The 26122-nt window shown below is 54.4% G+C and overlaps 1 protein-coding gene across 10 annotated transcripts in view; it reads right to left on the reverse strand.

Moving 5' to 3' along the window:
* Window positions 1-22551, reverse strand: part of LOC149332447 (uncharacterized) — an 82518-nt gene extending 59967 nt beyond the window's left edge. For 8 of the 10 annotated variants that reach the window (XM_089558046.1, XM_089558047.1, XM_089558045.1 and 5 more), the window contains exons 1-2: window positions 22270-22551; window positions 18190-18488 (exon numbers count right to left, since the gene is read on the reverse strand). In XM_089558046.1, the coding sequence (XP_089414172.1) occupies window positions 18190-18291 (102 nt within the window). In that variant the 5' untranslated portion in view covers window positions 18292-18488; window positions 22270-22551. Of the gene's footprint in view, window positions 1-10676; window positions 10848-18189; window positions 18489-22269 lie in introns of those variants that run through there. The other 2 variants (XM_089558054.1, XM_089558055.1) reach the window with 2 other exon arrangements.
* Between the last annotated feature and the right edge of the window lie 3571 nt (window positions 22552-26122).

Below are 26122 nucleotides of genomic sequence, written 5' to 3' on the forward strand. Positions count from 1 at the left end.
CCAGGGCTCTCGTGGACCTCCACGCCAGAGAAGAAGGCGCCGCCTACGTGGACGCGGCAGAGTATCAAGGGAGCACCGACGCATACGCGGCGGTGGTTGTCGGGGCATCGACGGGTGCAACGAAGACCGCGGTGAGCGTCCGGACTCGAGAAGCGCACCGGGCGGAGGAGGTGGCCATCGCCTTGGCCGTTTCCGACCCCGGATGTACTACAGTGTTGTGTGACTCTAGAACGGCAGTGAAGAACTACGCCAAGGGTAGGGTATGTAGTGAGGCCGCGCGCATACTGCGCAAGGCCGAAGACATCGGACGCAACAGTCCTGTGGTGATCAAGTGGTTTCCGGCCCGCCTGGGCAGTGACGTGTCGGAACGCGGAAACGTGAACCACAACGAGACGGCCAACTCGGCCGCGCGAGGACTAACCAACCGCGCGGCTGAAAGCACGGCCGACTCGGAGTCCTGGTCGTGGCGCAGTGCCAAGGACAAGATGACCACCTTCAACGAAATAGTGAAATGGTACAGACTGAACAGACAGACTATGCCGCCACCTCACCCGGGGCTTACCCGGAAGGAGGCAGTGTTATACAGACAGTTACAGACGGGGTCCCTGCTCACCCCGGTGCTAGCTAAGCACGTGTGTCCGAGTGTGCACGCGAGCGACATATGCAGACTGTGCGCGAAGGAGAGAGCCACCGCGGCTCACATCCTTTGGGACTGTAGCGTAAATCCGCGCGAAGCCAGCGAGAAGACGACGATCCCGCCGCAGCTAGAGGCTAGAGGACGCGACACATTATTGTTACTTTACAAAGCTTATGTAAGACCTATACTTGAATTTGGTTGCGTTTTGTTCTCTGGTAGCGCAAATTACAAGGTCCAACCCTTAATCTTACTGGAAAGGCGTGCTCTACGTCTCTGCCTTGGTCTGCCAAAATCAGTTTCAAACGCTCTGCTTTATCTCGAAGCCAGTATGCCCGATTTAATTTCCCGCTTTCAAATACTCACGGTGCGAACTTTCCTCAGGTCGTTGGACCCGATGACTAATGTCAGTACTCCTATTTTTGTGTCTCAGCAGGCCTTATTTTTTTACCATCATTGGCCACGATATAAAATGCCACAAACTACCTTAACGCAGAAACTTTTCACCCCGATTGGTGTTGATCTCAGTTCCTTGCAGTGGGTTGACGACACGCCGGCAGCAGTGGAATTCCATTTTGACCACATCTTCCCATCTCATGCGAAACAAATGCCCACAAACATTTTAAACGGCATTCTTTCTGGTCATATAGCGCAATTCCCCCATCATGTGGTGCTTTCTACTGATGCCTCCGTCAGCGGCCAAAAAGCTGCAGTTGGCATCTTTTCGCAGGATTTGGCATGGAGCTATTCTGTCCGCATCCCAGATTATATCCCCATATTCTTTGCGGAATTTTTGGCTCTTGGAATGGCCCTGCACAAAATTCCGTGTCATGTATCTCACGTGATCATCCTGGCTGATTGCTTGTCAGTTTTAGTATCCCTTGAAACTTCCCAAAAATATTTTTTGTGCCGCTTCCTGCGATTTTTTGTCCCGTCCACTTTAAAGGAGGTCCGTTTTGTCTGGATTCCTGGTCATGCAGGCATTCATTCCAACGAGGTGGCTGATTATTTAGCAAGGTCAGCTCTTGACGGGCCAGTAACGCATCCCGTCCCGAATTTCAGTCTGCTGGCGTTCTCCAGGTTTCAGCGGTTCCAACACATATCAGCCAGGTTACGCGATCCCCTACTAAATACTGCTGATTATCAGCACTTAGCCTATAAATGGAACGTCCGTTCGTGTAACACCAGGCAGTGTGAGGTATCAATGACGCGACTGCGGTGCAGGATTCCCAGTTTAAATTTATACCTATGCAGATGTGGCTGGTCTCCAACAAACCTATGTGACTCATGCGGGGTCGTTGAATCTGTGGACCATTTCCTGCTCTACTGTCCAAAGTTCGCACTTCAGAGAAAGATTTACCTGGAGGTCCCTCTCTCCAGGTTAGGGCTCCCGTTATCTATGCCAGTGTTGTTATCGTTCGGAGCGAGCGCCAAAGGATTTGCTTTGTGTGATATACAAATATCCCTCGCCGCCCCGCTCTGAGTCACGCGACGAAGCGCCGCCGCCGGGCGTGGGGAGAGGGGGGCCACGCGGCCACTCTCCTCACCCCCCAGCTTGGACGTGACGTCACGCCTACGCTCTGGCGTCTTAGGAACGGGGTGAACGACCCCTCTTGGTTGCAACCGGTTGCTCAAGGGGGTGCAATGTCGTAGGGGTTTAAGGAGAGCTCACGCGGGAACAAAGGCTGTCTAGTCTCTCCTCTCGCGGCGGTGACTGCCCGATTGCCCCGCCGACCCCGTCTCCTGCCCGCGCCCTCCCGCATTATTCAACGCCGGTCGACGACGACCTGGGAAGCTGCTGAACCATCTATTATCGGATAGAATATTCTTCCGCAGTGTGCTTTGCCTTGCGCTAGGTAAATAAACGGTTTCCTAGCGTACTCTGTTCGTTGCCTACTTCGTCCGAACCCGCCGTGGCTGTGACTTTGCTCCACGGGTTGGGGACACGAGAACGCCCGCGCATAGCTGACACGGAAGCTCGCCCTCCCGGCCGGCTGCTCGCGGGTGACCCCATATCTTGGCACCCGAACGTGGGGCGAACTAGGCATTGAGCAGTGTACTTTGTTGGAGCGAACGACTGTCGACGCGCTAACAAAGGATGGCAGCTGATAGGCCTGACTTCCAGTCTTTGTTCATGCTGTCAGAGCTAGCGGCACAGAGCCAGGGCTCCCTACTTGACTTGCCTTTGGAAGGCGTAAATCTTGAGTGTTCCACGCGGAATAGCCGAGTTGCATTCCCGGGCGAGTCGGCAGGACTTAGGCCTGGTACGGAGGGCACCACATCGGGCACCTTGCCGCTCCGTGGTGCGAACAATAGGGCACCTACGCCTCATTGTTCGACGCCATCAGCGGCTGCGCCCAACTCCGGGGGCGTTAGTCCGCAGTCATCCGAGGTGCTCTTGCAGAACGCGATGCAAGTTATGCAGAGCTTAGCGGGTATGTTGCAAAACAATTTGCAAGCCCCGGCCCAGGCACCCCGTCTTAGGATAGACGTACCTACCTACACGGGGTACCACGACAGAACAGGGGCTAATGAGTACCTCGACCGTCTGCTGCATTATCAGCAAGCGACAGGAATTGCAGACGCCGAACTGCTCGCGCGTGTTGTGCCTGTCTCTGACGGAGCAAGCGGCCCGCTGGTACCGACTAACCGGTAACCGAGCGAGGACAATGGAGGAGTTTAGCGCAAGCTTCCGCGACGAATTCCTCCCCGCTAACTACGAGTGGCGTTTGAGGAGGGAGCTGGAACTCCGCACCCAGCACCCTGACGAGTCTTTGTTAGAGTACGTCCGGGCGATGGACGAACTGTATCGCCTCGCTGACCCTCGCGCCACAAACACGGAGAAAGTTGAGCGTGTCACACGGCAAGCGCACCCGACTTTCGCGGCCTACCTGAGAGGAGGCAGGTTTAGAGACCTGGACGAGCTAGCAGCTGAGGCGAAGCGCATTCAGGGAGACATCCTCTCTGCGCGAGCGTATCGGCCGCCGCCACCTGCATCGCAGTCACTTGAGCCGCGCTGCGCGTGGAATGGCAGCTCAGCGCGTAGTCCGTCTAGAGCTGAAGCGACAGCACAGTTTGCTGACGAGCGTGTCCCGAGGGGTTGGGAATTGTCCGACCGCGCTTTGGACCCATTCAGCTACGCGCTGCGAACAGCACACGCTGCCGCAGAGCGGAACACCTGTAGCCGAGATCGCGAGGCCGACACGCGGCCGCACGAGCGGCCCCCACCGTCCGCACCGCGAGATCGAGATCGAAACGACCGACCGGAGCGTGGCGACCAGCGCCTAGCCCGTCGGAGCCCGAGCAACCGCTGCTACAGGTGTGACCAACCGGGGCACTTCGCCCGCGACTGTGGCCGCCTCCCCGCCCGTGACCAAACACAGTCGGGAAACGGCTACAGCCGCCGGTGATCGACCTTCGATCCCGCGCGGCTTACACAGAGAACCCCGGTTTATTAGCGCCTTTGGCATGTCGCGTAGGAAGTTCTGTTGACTTTAGAAGAACTGCAGATTGGGCTAGTTGGTGTCGATTCATAGTGATGGTTCAACAGCGCAAACACACACAGACCAAGAAGGAGACTGTGTGTCTTGTCTCCTTCTTGGTCTGTGTGTGTTTGCGCTGTTGAACCATCACTATGAATTCTGTTGACTTGCCAGCGCCGTTCATCGAGCTAACGATAGCTCGAAAGAAATTCACCGCGTTACTCGACACAGGGGCAAGCGCTTCTTTGTTCGGTGACGAAGTGCTAAACCATCTCCGCCAGAACAAAATCCGGTTGAGAGAGTGCGATACCACTTTTCGCCTCGCGAGCGGCACAGCGCAATCCAGCGGTGCAGCTAGGATAGTGGTTCGCTGGGAAAGACGCGTGCGGCGACAACGCCTCGTTCATCTTCCCTGTTTATCCGTTCCTGTAATTCTTGGGCGAGACTTCCTAGCCAAGACAGGCATTGTGATAGACATAGCCAGCGGAGGCTATCGAGAGCGCACCACCGGCGCCTTGAAGCTTTTTGCAAAAGCGCCCGCGGCCTCGCAGTCAATTACGGCTCCGAACGCGGAGCTAGCGGGGAGTGACCGTGGAAAATCACCCCCGCCGGCCCGGAAACAAGCATGCGGGCGGACAGTCGCCGCTGAGAGAGGGCCCACAGAGAATGTTGTCGCGGTAGAAAGCTGTTCTACCGTGCCAGTGAGGGCAATGCACCCTTTGTTGTCGGAGGTGAACAGCGTATCGGAGAGGGAGAAGGCACGCTTGTCGTCTCTCCTCTACAAATTCAACGCGACATTCACGGACCGGCCTGGCCTCACTACACTAGTAAGGCACAGAATAGACACGGGTGATGCATTGCCTTGGAAGTGCAATCCTAGATCAATTAGCTTGGCTAAGAGAAAAGCACTGGACGGCGCCTTAGACGAACTTATCGATACTGGCGTTGTTGAGAGGTCTAACAGCCCTTGGGGCTTCCCGGTAGTCTTAGTTCCAAAGAAAGACGATACATATCGGCTTTGCGTGGACTACCGCAGACTGAATGAGGTTACGAGAAAGGATGCGTACCCTCTACCAACCATTTCTTCCCTAGTGTCCAACCTAGGTGGGGCGAAGTACTTTACTACGCTCGATGCTAGCCGCGGATACTTTCAGGTTGAAATGGATGAGCGTGATAAAGAGAAGACTGCTTTCACTTGTCACAGAGGTCTTTTCCAATTCAAGAGAATGTCTTTTGGCTTGGTAGGAGCACCCGCTACTTATCAGCGCCTAATGGACCGTGTTCTGGGAGATGCGAAGTGGCACCACGCGCTCGCATACCTAGACGACATCGTGGTGTACTCGAAAACGTTCGAGGAACACCTGCGCCACTTGAGGGACATCCTAGAGAGGCTGAGGTCCGCGGGAATCACTTTGAACCCGAAGAAGGCGCAGATCGCCGCGACCCGAATAACACTGTTGGGGTTCACGATCGACAAAGGCCGCATCCTGCCGTGCGAGGATAAACTCGAGGCTTTGCTTAAGTTTCCGTCGCCGTCAGATCTAGCTGGTCTCAGACGCTTCCTGGGAATGGCGAACTTTTATCGCCAGTTCATCCCAGATTGCGCAGCGCTGCAGGCACCTTTGACAAAGCTTTTGAAGAAGGGCGAGCGCTGGAGTTGGGGTCCCGAGCAAGAGGCTGCACTGCGCAACCTCGTTAAGGTGCTCGCGGACACGGCTGAGTTGCAGCTACCTGACCTAAACAGGGAGTTTGTGATTCAAACCGACGCAAGCGACCTGGGCTTAGGAGCAGTGTTGCTTCAGGAGCATGAAGGCGTCCTCCGACCGGTAGCGTTCGCGAGCCGTTCACTGACGCCGGCAGAGAAAAACTATTCGGTGACTGAGAAGGAATGTCTCGCGATAGTTTTTGCTCTGCGGAAGTTCGACTACTAAGTCGACGGGGTGGCATTTGTGATCGAGACGGATCACATGGCGCTCACCTGGCTGAGACGCCTCAGCGAGCCGAGCGGCCGCCTGGCGCGTTGGGCCCTGTTGCTGCAGCGTTACGACTTTACCGTACGCTACCGCAAGGGGAAGAACAACGCCGTGGCTGACGCACTCTCGCGAGCGCCTGTCCAGGGCGAGGAAGGTCACGCGACCGACCGCCGGACAGAGAGAGAGAGTGAGGGATTGTCGCCAGCCGTAGCCGATGTAAGGGACACGGACCGACCGTTGACCCCAGGCGAGAGCGTGAACCACGTGGACTACGCGAGTTCCGTGGGGATCGCGTTCAGCAGAAAGGAGTTGCTCGAAGCTCAGCAGATGGATTCATTTTGTCGAAAAGTGTTCGACGGGCTCAGGGAGCCGGGCCGCCGCGCACACGGGGACAGCTGGTTTTGCTGTCGGTGCGGAGCGCTTGGAAACAGCTGGTAGTGCTGTGAGCGCGCTGGATTCCTATCTGCTGGATTCCGACGGCGTCCTGCTGAGGTATATCCCATCCGAGAACGACACAAGTGAGGCGTTCAAGGTGGTGATACCGCGGGTGTTGAGAGCGGCACTGTTGCGCTACTTTCACGACTCGTGCATCGCTGGGCACGCAAGCGGCCCCAAGACTTACATTAAGTTGTGTCGCTTTGCTACCTGGCTTGGCATGAAAAGGGACGTAACACGCTACGCCCGCTCATGTCATGTGTGCCAAAGTGTGAAGCCCCGGGGTGGACGACCGCCCGGCCTCATGCAGCCGATTAACAGCCAGACTCCCTGGCAAATCGCGGCGTGTGACATCTTGGGACCGTATCCCACGACACCGAGTAGGAACAAGTTCCTGCTGGTGGTCACGGATCACTTCAGCAAGTGGGTTGAACTTTTCCCCCTGAGAAAGCTGACGGCACGAGTGATCATGGAGAAGCTGATGGACGTATTCACCAGGTTCGGTTTCCCAGAGCAGCTGATAACGGACAACGCGTCCTACTTCACTGCGAAGGTGTTCGTAGATTCGTGCGCTGCACTCGGCATTAAGCACAAGAAAACGACCACCTATCATGCTCAGTCGAACCCCACGGAACGAGTCAACCGCAACATCAAGCACATGCTTGTCGCGTACTCTGAGAGGCACAAAGATTGGGACTCCCATCTGCCTGAGATCGCGTTCGCTTTGCGTTCGACCGTTAACCGCTCGACTGGGTATGCGCCGTCTTCTCTCAATCTGGGTAGAGAGCTGCTAAATCCGATGGACCGGGTTCTAACGGACAGCAGGAAGACGCCAGTCGCTTCGTCAGCACGAGCTGAATACGCGACGCAGCTGCGCGCTAAGATGACGGAGGCCTTACACAAGGCTCGCCGAAACCTGAGCACTGCTAGGGCGCAGCAGAAAGCACAGTACGACCGCTCGCACCGGGATGTTCGCTACGAAGTGGGCGATCTGGTGCTTCGGCGCCAACACGTTCTCAGCGATGCTAGCAGACAGTTCGCGGCCTCGTTGGCGCCGAAATGGATCGGGCCGCTTCGCGTGCGAGAGAAGCTTTCCTCGCTCGTTTACAGGCTCGAGGACTTGCGGTCGAAACCGACAGGCGGACCGGTGCACGTATGCGACCTGAAACGTTACGTGCAGCGAGATGAGTGGGTCCAGGACACAGCCCGACCCGCGCCGCAGTCGGAGAACGAGCGCTGCGATCAGCCGGCGAACTCCGCGTCCCGCTATAACTTGCGCCGTAGGCAGAAATAAAATCTGCCTGCGCGGACTAGAGCGAGGGCGCAGGCCGACAAGCAGTCTCGTTAAATGCATGAACGTACGGGCCGCTCATGCCGATCAATGTTACGTGAGACTTACTTGCGTTAGCCCTCATGACTCTCGTGAGGGCCGAACAGCTACGTAGCACGCGCTGCGGGAGTTGGTTACTTCTGTGTTGACCTTTTCAGCGCAGATGGAAAAGAAGCAGGGCGCATCAGAACGACATCGTTCGCCACTACCACCAACCATCTAGAAGCCACCATCCAGCTTCGGCAACGCGCCGCGCCCATGGCCCGCCGCTACGCCCAGCCCGCGACCTGAAACCGCCTCCCTGCTGCAGCCAGGCGCCCCTGCCACCTGCCATATCGCGTCGGAGCTGGCCGCCTGCCGACTGTACGCCGCTGCACCCGCCTACCCAAGAACAAGCTGGTCAAAACACAGAGATCGCAGCCGTGGCCCGTTTACCACCTCAACCCTGAGCCCTCGCCAGCTAACCGGGCACGCCAGGGCAGCCTAACCGCCCGGTCTCTACCATGGAAGCGCCGCGGCCCTCGCCTCTGAAGCCACCTGACCCAGTCTCTGAGGGTGGCGCGGCCACGGACCTGGCCTCCAAGCAATCCAAGCCGGTGCCACGGAGGCGGTCAACAACCTTCACCGGAGCGGCGCAGCCGCGCGCGCTCGGAAGACTTGCAACCGGCAGCAAGTTGCCTTTCAACGTCATCATCTCGCGGGTGGTCAAGCCTTCGGACCAGCTGATCGGTGCGGGCGTGGCGCGGACATCAACAAGTGTACCAGCGGGAGCCGAAGAACTTCGATCCCTGGATGACGGAGAAGATTAAGTAACGTGGCGCCTGCTTCTCTGTCCGGGAGGCTTCTTAAGGAGGGGAGGATGTGGGATATACAAATATCCCTCGCCGCCCCGCGCTGAGTCACGCGACGAAGCGCCGCCGCCGGGCGTGGGGAGAGGGGGGCCACGCGGCCACTCTCCTCACCCCCCAGCTTGGACGTGACGTCACGCCTACGCTCTGGCGTCTTAGGAACGGGGTGAACGACCCCTCTTGGTTGCAACCGGTTGCTCAAGGGGGTGCAATGTCGTAGGGGTTTAAGGAGAGCTCACGCGGGAACAAAGGCTGTCTAGTCTCTCCTCTCGCGGTGGTGACTGCCCGATTGCCCCGCCGACCCCGTCTCCTGCCCGCGCCCTCCCGGATTATTCAACGCCGGTCGACGACGACCTGGTAAGCTGCTGAACCATATATTATCGGATAGAACATTCTTCCGCAGTGTGCTTTGCCTTGCGCTAGGTTAATAAACGGTTTCCTAGCGTACTCTGTTCGTTGCCTACTTCGTCCGAACCCGCCGTGGCTGTGACTTTGCCCCACGGGTTGGGGACACGAGAACGCCCGCGCATAGCTGGCACGGAAGCGCGCCTTCCCGGCCGGCTGCTCGCGGGTGACCCCATAGCTTTGAGTTCAATTTGTGGGAATCTACATGATTACATAATTGCAACTGGTAGGTTGGTTTGCTAACTCCTTTAAAAATCTCGGAGTTTTTTTTTTGTTTTTTTTTAATTATTATTATTCTCGCCAAAATGTTTTGTTATTTCACTTCAATTATTCTTCTGTCGTTTTTCATGAATACATTTTTCAAATTTCACGTTTAATCCTATGAAAATTTTCTTATGTATACCACTACACCTTGGCCAATCCCCCCACGTGGGTATGTGCCATTATAATGAGGTGAAGAAGAAGAAGAAGAAGCTAGAGGCTGCAACGAGGAGCTGTGATCATAAGACACAACTCAAGGCCGTCCAGCAGGTCTCGGCAGCTCTCGAGAGGCAGCGACCGAGCGAAACCGAGGAGAGGGGGGCGGCACCCCCAGGAAGGGGGCGGCGGCCCTCTCGAACCCGCGGAAGTAGCGAGGGACGTAACAAGACCTCAAGGAGCACAACGCACGAGATTGACGTAGTGGCCGCGTCGCGGTAAAAGCTTGTCCTCCCTGCTTGGAGGGAGCCTAACCGACTCTGCAGGCTTTCTAAATAAAAGTTGTTCTCTCTCTCTCTCAAAAGAGTCTTTAGGGCTGTGACTTGTACAGTTGCATTAAAGTAAGCTTTTCTGCATCCCAGGTCAGAACGAGCGATTTAAGAGGGCAACATGACTTATCCACTAGGAATGGCACGAAAACTTCGCTGTATTCGCATTAAGACACCGTGCACACAGCAGGCCTCTGTGCAATGCCGGAGTGAAGTATTCAGCCGTCGGCGTCGTAGTTGTAGTTCGGCGCCGCGCGTCGGAAGAAATTTATCATGCCAACCGTCTGCCGCACAATGATCTCGATGCTGTCATACGATTCAGCGCTTTGTGCAGCATAAACGTACTAGTCAAGTTAGAATACCTAACAGCAGGAATTCCAACTAGTGACTTATAAACAAAGGGAGGGGGGGGGGACGATGTGTGAGACAGTTACTGCGTCATTTCCTTTTCTCAAATCTAATTTTGAGTTCCTTGGTTAGGACCCCCTTTCTCTCTTCATTCACTCCCACCTTCCTCCCTTTCCTTATGGCACGGTTCCTGAGTTGCATAAATTATAGCCTTGTTAACCCGACGTCTTTAAGACCGCGTTTAGTAGGAGCTGGAGACAGTGTCAGCGTTGCTGTCACTGTCGAGTCAGTCTGCTGCCGTATCCCAATATCATTGGCGTAATCAATCGAATCACAAGTTACAGGCCCAGTTTTTTTGCCCCCAGGTCTCTCATCCCACCCTTGACTTGCTGACCAGCAACTGGACCCGTGTGAGCATCCGCGCACTGTCGGCGCCGGGCTCGACGCTGTGTTGCTTAAAATGTCGCCAACTCACCTTACATTCTTGCGAAAACTCCAACGCCTCATAAATGCCATATCCCCCGATACGATGACGAAGGGGTGCGTCGGAGGCGTGTTGAATGAGCAGGTGCTCCCAAATCGCTTAGCCGCACCTGGGCTATCGCTGCACTTCGAGAGCAGCTTCCAGCACTAGAGAACCTGCAGCCTGTGAGGGAGCGAGAGACAGACGGTAGGTTCCTGGACGCCTCGCCGTAAATAGAAGCAAAGTAGTTCTGCTTGGCTGCTTTAACACAACACGCAATTCTCGATAAAAGGAAAAATACCGCGTATACGTCGAACTTCATGAATTTTTCCGGCTGTGCTGCCGAAGTCCCCGAAGCAGTGAATGCGACCACGTGTTATTTATGGATTCGCTCACAAGCAGCTCTTCAGTTTACAAGCTATTGTCGTTGCTTGGCCGACGTAGGTTAATAAAAGGCAACGCTAACCACACAGTCCATTATTCCTCCTCCGAGACCCCTCATCACGTCTGCCACAAAATTCGCTAATCGGTTCTCAAAGATGAGACTGTTATTTTGCTAGCTGACATACGAGTACGTCGCAGATCGTACTAGCCGATGTACAACGTACGAAGGAATTGACAGCAACAGACGAAGGTTTGTGAATCGCGCCTATATCCTCAGAAAGATAACTGTCCAGAAAACAATGTTAATGCGCCAAAACTTAAGCACAGCATTGGTCCAAATTCATCACGCCAAACGGTCTGCTTTCCGGTCGTGTATCAGGCACTCTATGGCACCCCTGAATATCCCAAACGATAAAAAGAATTGACCCCCAATTATAAGAGATTTTGGCCTTTTAACTGCACCGCAAGTTTTCAGCTGCCCGCCTCAAATAAATCTTGTTTGGTTTAAAGACATTATACCAAAGCTGAACACTTCTCATTGGTCGCATTCTCGTCTCTTCGAAAGAGCTTTTAATTCGTCTGAGAGATCAAGGTAAAAACTATAAATGAAGGAGAGGAAGAGTAGCACATACAAAGGCAGCAAGGGCGAAAGAGTGTCACAATTCTTGTTGGAAGAAGGAAGCAGAGACGCAACTGCACGTCAAAGCCACTCACAACCAACTGCGCGCTTTATTGCTTCCGTCAGAAATCAAGGCAGTCCCCAGGCTGTTCACTGCTGCACATTCTCTTCTGCCTGCAGAGGGCGCAATAGGAAGATTTAACTGAAACGGAAATGGCGCAGTATCTGTCTCACACATCACGGTGGACACCTGAACCGCGCCGTAAGGGAAGGGAGGAAGGTGGGAGTGAAAGAAAGAAATCTCACTCCGGATTCCACCTGAGGTTCCGAGCACTGCGGACGTGCTCCGCATGGCCTCTGGCCTCGTGTCCATTTTTTGGCAAATTTCATTGACTGCTGTTCCCGTGAATTGTGCAAAGGATTCGGAAAGGTCCTCCATGCCAGCCGATACCGGATTTCGCCAGGTACGACCACTGCTTGCCCATTTTGCGGGACTTCAAGTGCAAGTGTCAACACTTGGTGAACCGCGTTTGGCCTAACGCTAGGCCGAACGCCGGTGCCGTGCCGGTGGGACCCGCTCGCCACGCGGACCACCCATAACGATCGCATCATGGAATATGCCGTAGAAGGCGAAGACATTACTCCGGCTAAGCTTGCCGAAGGAGGATGGAAGACCGTTCTCAACCTGCAAGAACGCTACCGGCGCCCCGGAGCGAAGAACGCCATTCATGGGAACGCAGACCCGACGAACGCGCCGGCGACGCCGGGGAAGGAACACGGCACCGCTACCGGCGTTCCCCGTAACGAAGGCAAGTCCAACTCCGCTCTTCGGAAAAAACCACCCGCCCGACGTAGGCAGGCACCGCTGCCACGTCTACCAGCAAACGACTACGAAGTCGTCGTCAGGCCGCGAGGCATGGACTTGCGCACCGTCGCGCCGCGGCGCATTCTCAGAGTTACCTGCGTAGCGTTCGACCTACCGCTTGAAGAGGTGGTGACTGAAGACAGCCTTCGTGTTAACACCATTAACAACACATTCACTATTAGCACACCGAACAAGCTCAGGGCTTCGGTGTACAGCAATCTGAGACTGCTCAAGATGGGCGACAAAGAGTACGAAGTGTCATCGTACGTGTCAGCGCCGGACGACTCCACGCGAGGCGTCATTTATTATGCATACGATGGCGGGACACCTGATGAGGTCCGACAGGGATTCCTGAAGCGCAACCACGGGATTCCGGTGGTGGATGCTCGCCGCCTCGGACAATCAATGTCTATCCTGGTGACTTTCGCCGGCAAGAAGGCTCCAGACACCATCTACTATTGGGAGAGTCCTTTCCGTGTGCACCCGTACAGGGAGCAGGTCGAAACCTGTTTCAACTGCAGAAGAGTCGGTCATCGGGCAGACGTCTGCTACAGACCCAGGAACCAGCTGTGCCGCAGATGCTGCGAAGAACACCCTCCCCCAGCCGAGGGGGAAGAGCACACCTGCACGCCAAAGTGCATTGTGTGCAAAGGCGCCCATAACACCGGCAGCAGGAACTGCAAGCATCGCTTCATCGACCGCCGCCCCCGATACAACCAACAACAAAAGAAAGCGACCAGCGAAGAAAGCGACCAGCAGTCCGGACACAAGTCGCGTTCCAGAGACAAGGCCGGCAGCCGATCGTCCAGCCAGTGTCGTGGCAGCAATTCCCGCGACAGATCCACCTCCTTCCCACCACTGTCGTCGAGCCAGGGTGCCAGTTCGAGGCAGGGGAGCAAGGACAGACGGAGGAGTGCGAGCAGGAGCAGGAGAGGAAGCTGCTCGACAAAGCAGGTGAGCTGGCCGGATACGACCTCCCATAACTACACCGCTCGCGAGAAGGAGCTCATAGCTAAAATACCGTCCAGAGACGAAACCATTGCGCAAATGCAGCGAGAGATGGCCGAAATGAAAAGGCTGTTTAAATCGATACAGCCCCCCGCAACAGCCATGCCGAACGCATCTCGCACGCCCCCCTCTCCCGCGCTCAGCGCTACACCTTCCACCAGTAATGCGATGGAGACGGATAGCCGCATTAACCTCCGCATTAACCTCAAAAGGCCAGCTCCTTCAGACGAGGGCTCCGAATCGAAACGCGCTGCGGAAGCGTCCAAAGAGGACAACCGGCAACCGACAATCAAACCTAAGGCTTCAGACAAGATAAGAGCCGAAGTGAATGCCCTCGAGAACAAATTTAGCGGTCTCGAGGAAAAAGTTAACCATCTTACGAGGGAAGTAGCCCACCTGGGTACAAACATCGCTGCATTTTTCCATCAAGTAGCGCCTCGCGGCCTTGGAGGCAAGCCGTAACGTTATGCCACCAGCCGCGACCTTGCCCGTAATAATCCCTCCGATATCCCACCATGGCCCCTCGCCAACAAATTGAGGTATGGCAATGGAACTGCAGGGGATTCCGCAACAAACGGGGAAACCTGCAGTTTCACATCCAAAACCTAGGTAGACAACCGGACGTGATAGCCCTTAAAGAAGCTAGCGGCCCGGCGAAATTACCAGGCTATAAATCATTCATTCCACCCTCAAACTCAGTGACGATGACGACGACCCCGTTTACCGCTACCTTTGTGCAACGCAACATTACGGCTATACAACACACTATAGACAGTTGTAACGAACAATACACGTTACTAGAAATTGTGCCGAGGAAAAAGGGAGACGCCAATCTCTTTATTCTGAAGTTATACAGTTCCCCAAAAGACAAAGGGTCAGGAATTCTAGACCTACTGCTTAAAGCCACGCGCCTGGCCGCCAGGACACAACTCCTTGTGGTAGGCGACTTTAACGCCCAACATTCGGCTTGGGGCTATCGCAAAAACAACCCCAAGGGCACCAAGCTGTGGCAAACGATCCAAAACCTGGGCCTCACAATTCTTAACGATCCCCAAGAAAACACGCGGGTCGGAAATAGCGTTAGCGTAGATACCTCGCCGGATCTCACACTATCCAAAAACATTCGCGACGCCCGCTGGTCGAACACGAAACAAACGCTGGGAAGCGACCATTATATAATATCCACGACATTTGACACGAAACTGCACAAACTGCACCTCATGCGCACTCGCATTACCGACTGGGATAGGTTCAGGCGCTTACGAGAGCAGACTGCCCCCGGCCAGATCAACAACCTAAGGGAGTGGATCGCTGCACTCAAAGACGATGTCAAGACCACTACGGTCGAGACGCCTATAGACGAGCCGCATCAAACGACCGACTCTAAACTCCTACACATGTGGGAAGCGCACGCCAGCCTGCTGAATCGCTGGAAGAAACAGAGACACAACAGAAACTTACGGAATTTTTAAAATTTCACCAGCGCTCCGACTAGGAACAAGAACAGAGAAGGAAGACAAGGACAAGCGCTAGCGCTGTCCTTGTCTTCCTTCTCTGTTCTTGTTTTTAGTCGCAGCGCTGGTGAAATTTTAAAGATGTACCAACTAGCTCAAACCACCATTTTGCTCCAAACTTACGGAAGCGTATTGCGCAACTCGAGCGCCAAATCGAAAAATACACATTAGAACTACAAGAACAAGAATGGGGCCAAATTTGTGATAATATGAATGGGAAGATGGGATGCAAAAGGATATGGCTCTTGCTCCGCCACCTGCTCGACCCAACACACACAAAACCCACAACGCGAGACCACCTCACGAAACTAATTCACCAGTATCAGGGTACAGACACAGAGCTATTCGCCGAACTGCAAAAACGCTACCTGAACACGTCGCATACGGACCCCCTACCCGCATACGAGGGCCTCCCCAATGAGACCCTGGACGCAGACATAGTGGACGCCGAGGTCTGGTTTGCTCTGGGTAAGCTCCGTACCACCTCCGCAGCGGGACCGGACGGAGTGTCGAACAAGACGCTCAGAAACCTGGACCCTAAGTCTGTCGCGGCTCTGACAGACCTAATGAACACCTACTGGAGGGAAGGCGAGATCCCCCAGGAATGGAGGCATGCACGGGTGACCTTCATCCCCAAACCGGGAAAGAAACTCTCGATCGAGAATCTGCGGCCCATCTCCCTCACGTCTTGCATCGGAAAATTTATGGAGCATGTCATCCTTAACCGACTGCAAAATTACGCGGAAGATCGCGACCTACTTCCTCCCACAATGTTTGGCTTTAGGGCTAGCTTATCCACGCAGGACGTGATGCTCCAGCTTAAGATGGCGAGGTGCTAGACCCTCCACGCGGAACTGGGACGAAGGCAGTGCTCGGGCTACACCTGAACAAGGCCTTCGATAACGTTTCGCATGAGGCCATTCTCACGAACCTCTCTAAAATAGACCCGGGAGAACGGACATTCAATTACGTCCGCTCATTCCTATCCGAGCGGACCGCAGAGCTTGTGTTAGGTGGCCTCAAATCGGAGCCCATACCTCTTGGCAGCCGAGGCACGCCACAAGGCTCGGTGCTCTCGCCTTTCCTCTTTAACCTTGCACTTATAATAAGGGAGTAATTACTCATTGACATCCACCCGAGCGCAGCCATACGGCCACAAAGGAAAGCTGTACAGCTTTCTCAGAAACTTCGTAGTTAAAGAAAAATTCGTCCTGGTCCGGGGTCGGAACCCGGGACCACCGCTACACCGGAGCAGTCGCTCTACCAATTGAGCTAACCGGGACGGCAAGCTTATAGTAGGGCGAGATCGAATTGATCAATATCTCGAAGTGGGAACAGTGTTGGTCAAATGTTTAGGGGAATCCCCCAAGGTGGAGTAGATTTGTAATAAGGGAGTAATTACTCATTGGCATCCATTGGCTGCGCTCGGGTGGATGCCAGTGAGTAATTACTCATTGTAAACATAAATACCCGAATTTCACGAGGGACGGGCTAATCTCATTTCATGACATCACCCATCACTTTAGGCTGGAGAGGCGCGCATATCCCCCTCCCCACAAGTCGTTAACAAAAGCGCAGGAAGTCACCTGGCGCCGTCTTCAAACACGCTCCCTTCTCAATCCGGCTCTGCTTGCCCTCATGTACCCTGGCCAGTACGATCCAAACTGCCATAAATGTGGTGAAAGGGCCACCTACGACCACATTCTGTGGAATTGCGCAGATGATCCGCCTCCGGCGGAGTTGATACAGCTCCCTTCTCCCGAGCGGTGGGAGGCCGTGCTGGTCAGCTCGGACCCCAAGCTCCAAGTGCGGGCAATCGAGCGGGCCAACGAGGTCGCCGCTAGCCATGGGCTAGCAGCGGCCATCTAGTACGTGCCTCCGCAACCTGCTCTCGACGCAATAAATGTTTTACAATCCAATTTCACTCCCACTGGCGATCTTTAACCTGCACTAACATCGCACAGCACCCGGGCGCCGTTTGCGTTCCGCTTCCATCGAAACGCGGCCACCGCGGCCGGGTTCGAACCCGTGTAGTCCGGCTGGGTAGACGAGCGCCTCAACCGCTGAGCCACTGCAGCGGGTCAAACACGAAGTATAAGCAATAAGGCCTGCCCTATTCTGCATCAACAGACAGAGAGACAAAGCTAAAGGAGTTGTTAGTGCCACAAGCGTGCACAGGCCTGTCTATAAGGGGGAGGGAGCACAATGGCAGCGCCCATTTACTTCTTCTGTGCAGCAAAGAACAGTGTGGTACAAAACTGCACACCCCTTCATGTCTATCAGGGAGACCTCTGCCCTCCCCCAACCCCCCCCCCCCCCCCGCCCCCCCTCGATCTGTGTACGTCTATGCTGTACCACAAAACCGGAGTAGACCCAAGTTGACCTCGGCCGATTGAGAATACCTCTAGGAGGACAAAAAAAAAATTCAAGGGGCATTTTGGCTCCCTAAAGTGCTGCAAGGCGAAAGCCTTTCCTTGCGCACTGGTTTGCATTGACGTTTTTTTCGTCTTTTATGTTTTCTTCATTTTGATTTTTTTTTAACTTCACGTCAGGGAAGCGAGGAATATGAGACTGAACGAAGACACCGTACGCACTAGACGCGCGTTTGTTCATTCGAAACCATCGAGCATGCATGACGGAGTGGTTAGCGTGCTCGTCTCGCATTGCGTAGACCCTGGTTCGATTTCCCAACTCCACCAGTTTGCTACTCGGTTTTATTTATTTATTTCACTTCGAGCATGACTATACCATCCCTTTAATTGGTTGCATGGTTACTAGCCAAAGTGCAATTGGCCCCGTTCGAAATTCGCGCACTGTGACGTCACGACCATTTCGACCAATTAAAAAGCGTGACATTTCTGTCGACACTCCTGCTCACAACGATGAGGCATTAAAGGCTTCCGCCTTATTATCAAGACCCGGACACAAACCTCTCGGTAAGTTCGTCCCAGACTTAGTCAAAACTGCCGGAGCCCTCCACTACAGCGCCCCTCACAGCCCGAGTCACATTGGGACGCTAAACCCCATGAACAAGAACTATTAGTGCAGCGTTCTCGCGACGCTTCCATGAGTGTCTCGACAGAGACCATTGCATGCTTCAAGTGCACGAGGAACATCGGCCGTGCGGCCACATACCTGTGGCCCCGTTCCCACTTCTGGCAGCTCCGTCGTCGTGGTCACGTCCCTGGCAGCGAATGCCCGCTGAGCTGCACGCCTCATCTCGCGTAGCTCGGACATCTCGCTGAAGCCGCGCAGTCATTTGAAAACCGGGACGCCTTGGTGGGTAGGCAACGCGCCTGCCGTCGCTGGCACGCTCGGAGAGATCCGGATGGGAGGTTCTGCTCGTGGTGCTGCGGCAGGAAGGGCTCACCTCGGCCGCCCCTGCGTTCCCGTCTCTGACCACGCCGTCGGCAGGTACGGCCATCGCTGTGGAGCTGTGGTGAAAGTGCCCGAGTGAGAGATCACGACTGAGCTGCTTCTGAAGCTTCGGCTGCTGCTGCCCGGTCTGCACGCCCGGTTCGCGCGCGCCATTGCTGCCGCTGCGGCGGTGTCGCATGCCACATTCGGCCCAAAAGATGCGGGTTCGATACCGGCCGCGGCGGCAGAATTGCTTTGGAGGAAATTATAGAGGCCCGTGTTGTGTGCGATGCCAGTGCACGTTCAAGAACCCCAGGTGGTCGAAATTTCTGGAGCCCTTCACTACGGCGTCTACCATAGCTTGAGTCGCTTTGGGACGTTAAACTCCATAAACCTAACTAAACCAAGCCACATTCGGAACGCCGCGTGCATTGCTGTTGTTGTTGTTGCCTTGGTGGCATGGCACATACCCACGACGCGGGATTGGCCAGGGTAGAGTGAGGAGAGCCCAAAGAAGGTAAATTGGTGCCAAGCTAATTTATTAACCTTTGCTGCCAAACTAATGATTTAACTTTGTGTAAGAATTCCGAGGAATTAAAGATGGAATTATAGATTTTAAAAAAATAATGAAAAATGGATTGGGAGCAAAAAAAAATTGATTGGACCGCGTGCATTATCCGCTCTCCTGCGACGCGACCAGCTTCGTTTTCGTTAGTGTTAACGGCCGGTGCACGTGATCGCCAAATTGTGGGCATACGGGAATACCTAAGCTGCGAAGGTGAATGCTGTTTTATGGGGGTCTAATATCCCAAAGCGACCGAGGCCACGATGGACGCCGTAGTGAAGCGCTCCGGAAATTTCGACCACCTGCGGTTCTACACACGGTTCTAGTACACGGGCCTCTGAAAAAAAAATGAAAAATGTGTTCTGAGGAAAGGAAAAGAAATGGTTTAGTTTGGTTTATGGGGTTTAACGTCCCAAAGCGACTAAGGCTATGTGAGACGCCGTAGTGGAGGGCTCCGGGAATTTTGACCACCTGGGGTTCTTTAACATAAAGAAATGATGCAGCAACTGCCTATCTCGGTGGACACCCGAAACGCTCCGTAACAGAAGGGATAGAGGAGGGAGTAAAAGCCTGACATCGCACAGCACATGGGCGCCTCGCGCTTTTTGCGTTTCGCCGCCATCGAAACGCCGCCGTCGCAGTCGGGTTCGAACCCGGGTATTCCGACCCAGTAGAAAACACCTTACAACCACTGAGCCACCGCGGAGGGTCGCTGGAATAAATTCGACCGCCACGGCCGGGATCGAACCCGCGTCTGTCATTCTTATCACGCTCCTAAAATTCCTTCAAGACTTATCTGGCCTCCAAATCGTGACAGCAGCAGTCGACTACATTGTGGACAGTCCCATGCACAACGCATGACACCAATTGCGTCCGAAAAGCGTTGGCGCAGCTCATGAAGTAAATAATAGTAGTAGGTCCTCCTTGCGGCCTCGGTACTGTACTGCTACGTTTGCTTTTCGTTTCACTGACTCGTCACTCGAAAAGCTTAAGGAAACGCTTGATGGTTCGAGACTCGCGTCCGAAAACGCAGCCTGAAACTTGCGAACGAAATTACTGAAACGCTTGCTCCTGTGAATCTCCATCGTTGTCGGCTTTCCGAAGAGGCCCACGGTGATCTGGAACGCCATAAATTCTAGTGACCCGCGTACTGTGCGATGACAGTGCACGTTAAAGAACCCCAGGTGGTCGAAATTACTGGAACCCTTCAGTACGGCGTCCCTCATAGCCGGAGTCGCTTTAGAAATTTATACCCCCATAAACAAACCATATCTCGATTTTGAGAAAAGAAAAAGGGGCATAGCTAGTTTGTCGGCGGACGCCTCAAGCGCGTCGCGAACACCGACTAAAACACTGTTACCAAGCATTCAGTCGGCGTTCGTGGAGCGCTTGAGGTGTCCACTGACAAAGTGAACAAGCTATACGCCTTTCCTCATCGCTAAACTCATTCTAATAGCCGCGGTGTAAAACATCTCGTTTTTGAGAAATAGACTAGTTCACTTTGTCGGTGAACGCCTCAAGCGCACCACGAACGCCGCCTAAAACACTGTTACCGCCGAGAGATGCGGGCTCGACCACGGCCGTGGCGGTCGTATTTCGATGGAGGCGAAATTCTAGGGGCCCGCCTACTCTGCGATGTCAGTGCTCGTAAAAAGACCCAGGGTCGAAATTTTCGGAGCCCTTCACTCATAGCGGAGTCGCTTTATGACGTTAAACGCCCCTAAACAATAAACCTCACGGTTTTGATAAAAGGGAAGGTACATAGCTAGTTGGTCGGTGGACGCCTCAAGCGTGTCGCGAACGCCGACTAAAACGCTGGGCTACCAAGCTTGCAGTCGGCGTTCATGGTGCACTTGAGGTGTCTACCGTTAGAACTAGCTATGCGCCTTTCCTTTTCGCAAAACCCAGTGTAACAGTCACGGTGTAAAACAGAAATAGACTAGTTCCCTTTGTCGGTGAACGCCTCAGGCGCACCACGAACGCCGTCTTAAACATTGTTACCCCCGAAAGACGCGGGTTCGATCACGGCCGTGGCGGCTGTATTTCCATGGAGGCGAAATTCTAGAGGCCCGCGCACTTTGCGATTGCACGTTAGAACCCCAGGTGGTCGAAAGTTCTGGAGCCCTTCACTACGGCGTCCCTCATAGCCAGAGTCGCTTTGGAACGTTAAACCCCATGAACAGTAAACCATCTCTCGGTTTTGAGAACAGAGAAGGCGCATAGCTAGTTTGTCGGCGGACGCCTAAAGCGCGTCGCGAGCGCCGACTAAACACTGTTACGAAGCTTCCAGTCGGCGTTCGTGGAGCGCTTGAGGTGTCCACCGACAAAGTGATCTATACGCCTTTCTTTTTCGCTAAACCCACTCTAATAGTCGCCGTTTAAAACCCCTATCTCGGTTTTGAGAAATGGACTAGTTCACTTTGTCGGTGAACGCTTCAAGCGCACCACGAACACCGTCTAAAACACCGTTACCCCCGAAAGACGCGGGCTCGATCACGGCCGCGGCTGTCGTATTTCGATGGAGGCGAAATTCTGGAGGCCCGCGTACTTTGCGATGTCAGTGCACGTTAAACAACCCCAGGTGGTCGAAATTTCTGGAGCCCTTCACTACGGCGTCCCTCATAGCCAGAGTCGCTTTGGGACGGAAGGCGCATAGCTATTTTGCCGGTGGACGCCTCAAGCGCGTCGCGAACGCCGACTAAAACGCTGGGTTACCAAGCTTTCGGTCGGCGTTCGTGGAGCGATTGAGGTGTCCACCGACAAAGTGAACTAGCTACGCGCCTTTCCTTTTCGCAAAACCCAGTCTAATAGTCACGGTGTAAAACACCTATCTCGGTTTTGGGAAAAGGAAATGCCCAGAGCTAGTTCACATTGTCCGTGAACGCCTCAAGTGCACCACGAACGCCGACTAAAACACTGTTACCCCGAAAGACGCGGGTTCGATCCCGGCCGTAGCAGAAGAATTTCGATGGGGGCGAAATTCTAGAGGCCCGTGTACTGTGCGATGTCAGTGCGCATTAAAGAACCCCAGGTGGTCGAAATTTCCGGAGCCCTTCACTACAGCGTCCCTCATAGCTAGAGTCGTTTTGGGACGCCTAACCTCCATAAGCCATGAAACACTGTTACCAAACTTTTAGTCAGCGTTCATGGTTCGCTTGACGTGGACCTAGCTATGCTCTTTTCCTTATCTCAAAACCGAGAGAGGTTTTAGATTGCGCAGCCCCGGCTTCGGACTGACATCGAAGAAATCCGTGATTGCAGCTGCAAGTGCTACGCACCAAAAATTCTCTCACCTGTCCCACAAAAGCAGGCCGCCCTTCGCCATCTCCTTCGAAGGCCTCGATGCGTCCGAAAGTCGGTATTTCTCCGCCCTCGTCACCAACTTGCAACGCTTGTCGGAAGAACGATACAGAAACGCGGCTGCACGACAATGCCGCTCGCAACCAACTGCGTTTTTATTGCTTCCAGCAAAGCCCTAAGTACCCTCCAGGCATTTCACTGGCACACACCCACAAGATTCTGCCTGTAGAGGGTGCTAGGAAGCTGCTAACATAGCGCTGATGAAAGCATCCGTTTTTTGATGATGATGATGTCCTCAGGCTTAATGGCCAGGGTGCAAAGCAGATCCGTTTTTCACTGAAAGAGTCTCTTTCTTTTTTCACTCCCACCTTCCTTCCTTCCCTTACGGCGTGGTTCAGGTGTCCATTGAGATGCGTGATACTGCGCCATTTCCTGTCCTCAAAAACCACCCAACCCAACGAACACCGACGCCCTAACGGACGTACTTCGCACAAAGAGCATGTCTATTAATGAGAACCCGATGGACATTGAATGCAGAGGGGAAGGCTTTGTAACAGCACGTGTCCGCTACTAGATGCGGAGCGGATTTTTTTTTTTTTTTGAGGAAAGGAAATTACGCAGTAACTGTCTCACATCTCGATGGACACCCGAATCGCGCCGTAAGGGAGGGAATAAAGGAGCGAGTGAAAGAAGAAAGGAAGAAAGAGGTGGTGGTGGTGGTGGAAAACATTTATTTACAGATAAACTTCGGGAGGTGAGGTATGAGCTGACCCAAAGGGGGCCAGCCCTCACAAGTACTAGGTGGAGGTCCCTAGTTCGGGACCCCAGTGGCGTCGGCCGCTGCCCGGGCTCGCGCGACCAAGGCCCGTTGGGCCTGCAGGTCAGAGCAGGCGAGCAGGGTCGCCTCCCAGTCCTCCCGGGTTGGGTTGGGGTGAGGGGGGATAGCAGGGTTGGAGGGGCAGGCCCACACCATGTGGTAGATGTCCGAAGACTTCTCCGCACAGTGCGGACAGCTGCCAGAGAAAGAAGGGTCAAAGTGTTTTAGAGCTGCCGGGCACAGCAAAGTATTTGTATATAGGCGAAGCAGAAGCCGCTCCTCCGCCTTTGAGAGACCTTTACACGGGCGGGGATAAAGACTATGGCCAGATTGATAAAGAAATGTCTAAACGAGTAAGCTGGAGTGAATTCGAGTTGCTGATCGTCGGGGTCGGAGGGGAATGTCCGGTGAGAGAGCGCGCGGGCGGCGGCGTCAGCTGCCTCATTTCCCTCAAGGCTCATGTGAGCAGGAGCCCAAACTATACGCCGGTGAGCGGGGTCCCCGGTATAGACGCTGTTTTGGAGAATGCGGTAGGCTAGATACGGTACCCAGCCCTGCTCGACGTTCCGACATGCCCCTCGCGAGTCGGAAATAATTGTTTTTGAATTGGAATGAGATGCAGCCAAAGCAATGGCGACCTCCTCCGCGTGTGTTATGTCACGGGCTCGGAAAGTAAGGCCGTTTACTGTTTTGGATTCGTGGACGACTGCGGCCGTGAACCATCCCCCATGGTGGGGGCCGGAGGCATCCACGTAGAATACGCCGGGTTTCGATCCATAGTGGCGGGCCAGGGCTTCCGCCCGCGCCAGGCGCCGGCCATTATGGTCCTCACGGTTCATGTTCGCGGGAAGAGGGCGCACGTGGAGGGCGCATCTCCACTGGGATGGAATACGTACGCGCTCTTCCATGAGAGTGGTGGGTTGGATGTATAGTCGGGCAAGAAGGCGGCGACCGTCGACTTTTTCGCGCACTAATTGACCCCACGCAAACACGCACGGAAACTCAAAAACACCTCCAAAGAGCCATACACAGCTTTCAGGGCAACAAACTCAGTTGGCACACAAGCTCCGGGACCAGTACTTGTGCACCACCCAGGACCCCCGCGGGCCGGCGTACTCTTATGCAGGTTCTGAGAACATTGAGCTGGATCAACCTTTCCAGCTCCATGACCTGAGGGCGGCCCTGGCAAAAATGAAACGTGGCACCGCTCCGGGTCGGGACAAAATTACAGTCAAATTGTTAGCCAACCTCCCCGACCCGACATACTTGTCTTTACTGAATTACATTAACTCAATCTGGCTTGGGGAAGTACCACTCCCCATCGACTGGAAGACCGCCCTGGTCACTTTCATTCCTAAACCTGGAAAGGCCATCAACACGGACAACCTCCGCCCCATCTCTCTGACTTCTTGTGTGGGCAAACTCATGGAGACGATGGTACGCGACAGGCTGTCCGAGTTCATGGAATCCAAACATCTTTTCGCAGACACCATGTTCGGGTTTCGCCCACAGAGATCTGCACAGGATGTCCTGCTACAACTCAATCGGGCTGTCCTTGACCCCGTCGAATGGGCTCACAATGACAAGGTCGTACTCGCCTTGGATTTGATGGGAGCATTCGACAACGTTACCCACAAGATCATTCTCACCCACCTCTCTCAAACTAACTGCGGCAGAAACGCCTTTCAATACATTCGGCAATTTTTGACAGACAGACACTCTTACATTCGAATCCAGGATAAGGAACATGGCCCTTTTCATTTAGGAACCAGGGGTACACCACAGGGCGCGGTGCTCTCTCCCTTTTTATTCAATCTGGCTATGATGCGCCTACCGGCCCAGATGCGCGCTGTCAACGGTGTACAGCATGCGCTGTACGCCGATGACATCACCCTGTGGGCCACACAGGGTTGCCTTGGAGACATTGAGGCCAACCTGCAGGAGGCGGCGACCATAGTGGACCGTTATGCTCGCCGCTGCGGCCTCCAATGCTCCACCCAAAAGTCTGAATTTGTGCACATACGCCCCTCACCAAAGTGCACAGCCAAAATTTCATTGTCTCTTAAGACAGGTCCAATCCCTGAAAAAATCGAAGTCCGGGTACTGGGGCTCTTTATACATCAAGACAGACGGTCAGGAACAACATTGGCCAAACTCCGTCAGGTGGGGGACCAGGTGGGCCGCTTAGTCCGCCGGGTTTCTAACAAGCGCGGGGGGTTACGATGTAAGGACACCTTGCGGCTGGCGCATGCATTTGTAACCAGTCGAATTCTATATTCGACTCCATACCTCCACCTGCGGAAGCAAGACGAGGATTCACTCGAAGTCATCCTCCGCAAAATTATTAAGCGGGCTCTGGACCTCCCCGTGACCACCTCCAACAAGCGCCTCCTGGGGCTGGGCATGGTGAACACATTTCGGGAGCTCCGGGAAGCTCACTTGACCAACCAATACACACGTCTCTCGAAGAAAGAGGTGCCGTAGTGGAGGTCTTCGGAATAATTTCGACCACCTGTGAATCTTTAACGTGCACTCACATTCAAAAGTTTTGGTTTTGTGGGGTTCAACGTGCCAAAGCGACTCAGACTTAGAGGGTCGCCGTACTGAAGTGCTCCGGAATGTTCCACCGCCAGCGGTTTTTCGACGTGCTCTGAAATCGCACAGTACACAGGCCTCTAGCATTTTGCCTCCATCCAAATACGACCACGCATGCGAAACGGTCTGAGAGAAGATTTTGGCTGAAAAACTGATAGCTCATCGCGCTGCCAGGACTAACCTGCGTGCTAAGATATTCTGGGTGGAGGGTGGGGATGTGTATGGACCGGTTGTGTCAGTGGTGGTTGTAGAGAGGCAAGGGTGGGGGAAGAAGGCTGCTGTGGAGCCCGCGGTTTCCGTGAGACAGGCGTCTGTGTCGGCCACCGCCGCAGCGTCCAAGGGTGGCTTGTGGTTGTATGCGTGTGCTTGGCGGCGGACTGCGTGTGTGCGCTGACATGTTGCGTGCAATGAGTCCGAGGCGGAGGTTAGGGGTT

This window comes from Amblyomma mixtum, chromosome 8 (assembly GCF_055824585.1).
Source record: "Amblyomma mixtum isolate Tamu chromosome 8, ASM5582458v1, whole genome shotgun sequence".
Taxonomy (NCBI): domain Eukaryota; kingdom Metazoa; phylum Arthropoda; class Arachnida; order Ixodida; family Ixodidae; genus Amblyomma; species Amblyomma mixtum.